This window comes from Vigna umbellata, chromosome 3 (genome assembly GCF_029865625.1).
Source record: "Vigna umbellata cultivar VRB3 chromosome 3, Vumbellata_1.0, whole genome shotgun sequence".
In the NCBI taxonomy this organism is placed as follows: domain Eukaryota; kingdom Viridiplantae; phylum Streptophyta; class Magnoliopsida; order Fabales; family Fabaceae; genus Vigna; species Vigna umbellata.
In genome coordinates, this window is record NC_142167.1 from 43326108 (window position 1) to 43331500 (window position 5393).

The 5393-nt window shown below is 37.9% G+C and overlaps 1 protein-coding gene across 1 annotated transcript; it reads left to right on the plus strand.

Annotated features, from left to right (window-relative positions):
- Positions 1 to 266: 266 nt before the first annotated feature.
- Positions 267 to 4997, plus strand: LOC124837827 (phosphatidylinositol 4-phosphate 5-kinase 6-like). The gene is made up of 8 exons (XM_047313287.2): positions 267 to 1971; positions 2203 to 2370; positions 2539 to 2704; positions 2892 to 3008; positions 3080 to 3273; positions 3414 to 3559; positions 3646 to 3721; positions 4196 to 4997. The coding sequence occupies exons 1-8, from the start codon at positions 866 to 868 to the stop codon at positions 4473 to 4475; spliced, it is 2253 nt and encodes a 750-aa protein (XP_047169243.1). The 5' UTR covers positions 267 to 865; the 3' UTR covers positions 4476 to 4997.
- Positions 4998 to 5393: the final 396 nt, after the last annotated feature.

Sequence of the window (5393 nt, forward strand, 5' to 3'; positions counted from 1 at the left end):
CAGTAAACATCAGTAGGATTTTGTAATGTAAGAAAAAAAGGATTTGGATAATAATCTTTTCATAAATAGTTTCAGATGGAAAAGGATTAAGGAGAAAAGCAGAATAAAAATAAAATAATATTAGGATTAAAAGTTAAAACTGAACATTTTGTGAGAAAAGAAGAAGAAAGACAAAGCTAAGATTAGGAGTAAGTTGCTAAAAATGGCAATGACAGACATGCCATCCACCACTCTTTCTCTCATTCTTCCATTTGTCAAGTCTGCTATTACTTTTAGGAGCCAAATTCGGACTCATGAGAATGATCAGAGCAATCTCTTTGCTCCCACACCCATCTAAAGAAAGAAATTCAACAAAAACAAAAGAAAAATAAAATAAACAAAATAAATGGAGATTAATTAAAAAAAAGAAAAATTTACATAAAAACAAAAAACAAAGACAAAGGGGGAAAAAGAGCAAAAAAAAAAAAGAAAGAGAAATGCCAGTTACTGGTTCCAACCAACCTTTTTGCTTTCTCTGTCAATCCAACAGCACCAGTTTCTTTCAAAATCTGAAGACAACCCATTTCACAGACCCAAATAAGGAACCAAAATCTGGGGAAAAGAAACAAACTTGGCATTGGGTTTTGGATTTTGATTTCTTTTCAATCTTCATTCCCTTTGTTTAATTTTTCTCCTTCTCCAGAAAAAAAAAATGTTTTCTTTGAAGAACAGCATTGTGCATTGACAACAACACACAATAGGTATTTTTTTTTTCTTTTCCTGTCCTCACATGATCATTGATGGATGAATAGAGGCCAAAGGGGGTGTTGTAGGGCTATGAGAGAGAGAGGGTGGGAGGGGCAAAGCTGAAGCCTTTTGGAAAAGAATGAACAAAGAGCTTACTGGTTTTGTGAAGGCTTGGGAAGCAGCAGTTAGGAAATCAGCAGGTCCAAAGAAGAGGGCAAGCAGCATCTTCACACCAATGTCTGTTGCCCATGTTGATGATGATGATGATGCAAGGAATGGTGGTGAGGTTTCCGTTACTCAGGTTGAGAAGATTCTCCCCAATGGCGACTTCTACACAGGGCAGTGGCTGGAGAATGGTCCTCATGGCCAGGGAAAGTATCTGTGGACAGATGGATGCATGTATGTTGGGGAATGGCAGAGGGGTGCAATCACGGGGAAAGGACGGTTCAGCTGGCCCAGTGGTGCCACCTACGAGGGTGATTTCAAGAGTGGTTATATGGATGGGAAGGGCACTTACACAGGGTCTTCTGGGGACACCTATAAGGGTTGTTGGGTGATGGAGTTGAGACATGGCCAGGGGACTCAGAGCTACCCCAACGGGGACTTCTATGATGGGGAGTGGAGGAAGGGATTGCAGAATGGGCATGGGAGGTACCAGTGGAAGAATGGGAACCATTACATTGGACAGTGGAGGAATGGTGTGTTCTATGGGAATGGCACCATGATGTGGAGCAATGGGAATAGGTATGATGGTTCTTGGGAAGATGGATTGCCCAGGGGGAATGGCACATTCAGGTGGGGTGATGGGAGTTTCTATGTTGGGGTCTGGAGTAGAGATTCAAAAGAGCAAAGTGGAACATATTACCCTTCTGGCTCTTGTGTTGGCCATTTGGAGTGGGATCCTCAGGAGCTGTTCTCTGTGGACTTGGTGGAGTGCAGTATTTGTGCTTGTGAGAAGGTGGCAATTTACCCTTCACAGAAGAGTTTGAACATTTTGGATGGAGATAAGATGAGTAGAAAAGGAACTGATGTGAATGGTAGGACAAGGTGGAGTTCAGCGGATGCAAGGGTTAGCAATTACAGTTCTGAAGATGGTTCCCATGACGGCTCAAGGACTTCTCACGGTGATAATTCTGTTCCAAGAGTGCCAAATTTGAGGTTGAGGCCTCCAAAGAAACAGGGAGAGACTATTTCTAAAGGGCATAAAAACTATGACCTCATGCTTAATCTGCAGCTTGGTATCAGGTACTGATCATATTCATAGTTGTTTTCTATTGAATTATGTCTATTTACTCATTTCTCTCTCTCTTTGTCATGAGTTAAGCATTCGGCCTTTTCATTGGTAGACTGATACCTTGTATTGCATCTCCTAAGGTTGTGGTGCAATGATGAATATGGCATTATGAGAAACAATAATTTCTTTCCATGATTCTAATTTTAACTGCGCGGTTATTAATTTCTTGTGCCATAGCACAGACATGCTGTTGGAAGACCTGCTCCAAGTACATCTCTTGATTTGAAGTCTTCTGCATTTGATCCTAAAGAAAAAGTATGGACTAAATTTCCACCAGAAGGATCCAAGCACACGCCACCTCACTCCTCATGTGAGTTTAGATGGAAAGACTACTGCCCGGTAGTGTTCAGGTAAGCTTTTGATCAAAATCTGGTGAGTTAGATGAACCCTGAGTCTTCTAACCCGTTGAGTGTGCTCTTGGAAGTTTATGTCACAAAGTCACTCTGCTGTATTAGAGCATTTTTTACTCATCCTAATTCCTTGTTGTTGATTATGGTTTTCTTCTTCCATATTTGCAGGGCTCTTAGAAAATTATTCAAAGTAGATCCTGCTGATTACATGATATCATTATGTGGAAATGATGCCCTTCGGGAGCTCTCATCTCCTGGAAAAAGTGGAAGCTTTTTTTATTTGACAAATGATGACCGCTACATGATAAAGACCATGAAGAAATCAGAAGTAAAAGTGAGTTCCCTTTTGAACCAAGTTCGTATGTTTTTGAACTGGTTTAAAAAAATCGTACTTGGTGATCATTGCAACATGCCTCTCTGATGTGATAGCTTTTAGTTGTTGCTCCATTACAATTTACAAAGGTTGTTTTTTATTATCTGCTAAACGATATTTCATTCAGGACTATATAAAATGATTGCAGGTTTTCTTAAGAATGCTCCCTGGTTACTACAAACATGTTCGGGCTTTTGAGAACACTCTAGTCACCAAGTTCTTTGGTCTCCACTGTGTTAAGCTAACAGGAACTGCACAGAAGAAGGTAATGACCAAGGTTTGTGTAGACTTGTACTCTCACAAAAGTATATAATTGAATACCTTGATAAATTTCAGGTTCGATTTGTCATCATGGGAAATCTATTCTGCTCACAATATGCCATCCATAGGCGCTTTGACTTGAAAGGTTCCACCTTTGGTCGCACAACGGATAAACCTGAGTCAGAAATAGAGCCTACAACAACACTTAAGGACCTCGATTTAAATTATATATTTCGGTTGCGGAAATCTTGGTTTCAAGAATTTTGCAGGTACTTAATGACTTGCTCATCCATTGTGTGTAACATGCAGGAAACTGCAGTACACCAGCTTTTTTTTTGTTTCATTAAGGCATTTGATTTGCTGTTATGTCAGTAGAACATGGCTATGTTTTTAACATATCTTTGTGCAGGCAAGTGAACAAGGACTGTGACTTTCTGGAACAGGAGAGAATCATGGATTATAGTATGTTGGTAGGTCTTCACTTTCGAGGAATGTCTTCTTGTGACAATGTTACTCCTCCTTCTGGTTACAGTCCAGGCTCTACAACCCCAACTGGTCATACCTTGTCTTATATGGATTTTTCTTAATTTTATTTTCACCATTAGTTTTTCTTTTTCTGATTAGATGAACTTATGTTGCAGGCAATGGTAACATGGGTGATGGAGCGCCCCGTCTTTCTGGAGTGGATGTGGATCATCTTGTTGTAGATCCTAGTCGGTATAGTCCATCATCACATCATGACAGAAGTTCCAAATTTTCAAGAGTTCTGATAGAAAGTTTTGACAAAAGCAGCATGCATTGTTTTGCTGTTACTATATTTTGATGATGCAAAAACATTCATGCAGCAATCCTATTTTACTCAGATGCAAAAACATTCATTACTTCAAAGTCCACTATTGATACTTTTATATCAGTTTTTCCTTGCCCCTAAACTTGCACAAAAGATTTACATAACATTATCTGCACCACTTTTATATCTCATAAAAAACAAGTCAGAAGATGTAGAAGCTATAAATATTTGCTTCTAAAGTGGACTTGGATTATCTCTGATGCAATGAAACATCAAGCATGCACTATCTTGCACTGCTGCACAAGTTTTTACCATGACAGATCCTCATACACATATTCTCTTCAGTCAGGAAAGGTTGCTTGAATGTTCTGAAAACATTTTCATTTTGGTTTATGTTTCAGGTGGATTCAGTTAGGTATAAACATGCCAGCAAGGGCTGAATCGACAGTGCGAAAAAGTTGTGACACCCCTCAGCTAGTTGGACAACCAACCGGTGAGTTATATGAGATCATCATCTTTTTCGGGATCATTGACATATTACAAGACTATGACATCAGTAAAAAGCTTGAGCATGCTTACAAAGCATTCCAATATGATGCAACAACAATCTCTGCTGTTGATCCAAGACTGTACTCTAGACGGTTTCGTGATTTCATCTTCAGAGTTTTTGTAGAGGACTAAAACATTCAAATTGCAGTTACAGCACTAACCAGCATATTGATATAATCATTGCACAGAATGACCTACAACACACTAGTTGAGGGTATTTTTGTGGTAATATAGCCAGAAGGGGTTGCATGTTTCTGCAATTTGCTCATCCTTCACCCCTTACAGTTTGTGATTTTTATATTAATTATAGTCACAGCTAATGTATGTTGTAGTGTAGATCAATGTTGTTAAGAGTTACTCAAGAAGCCTTTTTTTCCCAATTGTAAATGAATCAACAAGAAGGGTCAAACAACATTGGAAACTATTCTTTTTTGTTTACATATATAATATCCCAGGTGAGCCTCTGGGGTTTCAGCTCTGAATAAACATGTACAGAAAAGAAGTGAAGGACATTAAGATTTGTGTGCAGAAATGTGAGGTGGATCATCCTTGTACCAACCTTAGGAAGGGATGTGATTGGTAATACCTAATTTTGTGTAGTGGTTCCCCTTTTGCATACTATGAACATTATTTTGTGACCCTTTAATGAATGAATGAAAAGGTTTAAGCAATCATTTTTAGGATGTTTCTGCTTCAATATTTTTATCAAAAATTCTAATTTTGTCATCCTTTAAGACAACAGAAGAATGCATGAAAACATTTCTGGTTCTATGTTTATTTTTTTTAGTAAATCATAGTTTTTTTTTTCCTTTCAAATTATAGTTACTTTTTTTTCCCACCGTTACATGTGAGTATAAATGCTTTTAAAATTCAAAAAATGCATGTATAATGTAAAAAAAAAGTGATAATGTAATAGTTTTAGAACGGAAGAAAGATTTATATAAAAAAAATTCAAAAACAGAAATCTCAGTGTGATTTGAAAAATATGAGGGGTGTGAGCATAATTTCATCTTTATCTTTTTCATGGTAAAGAAATAACAGGAATATAAC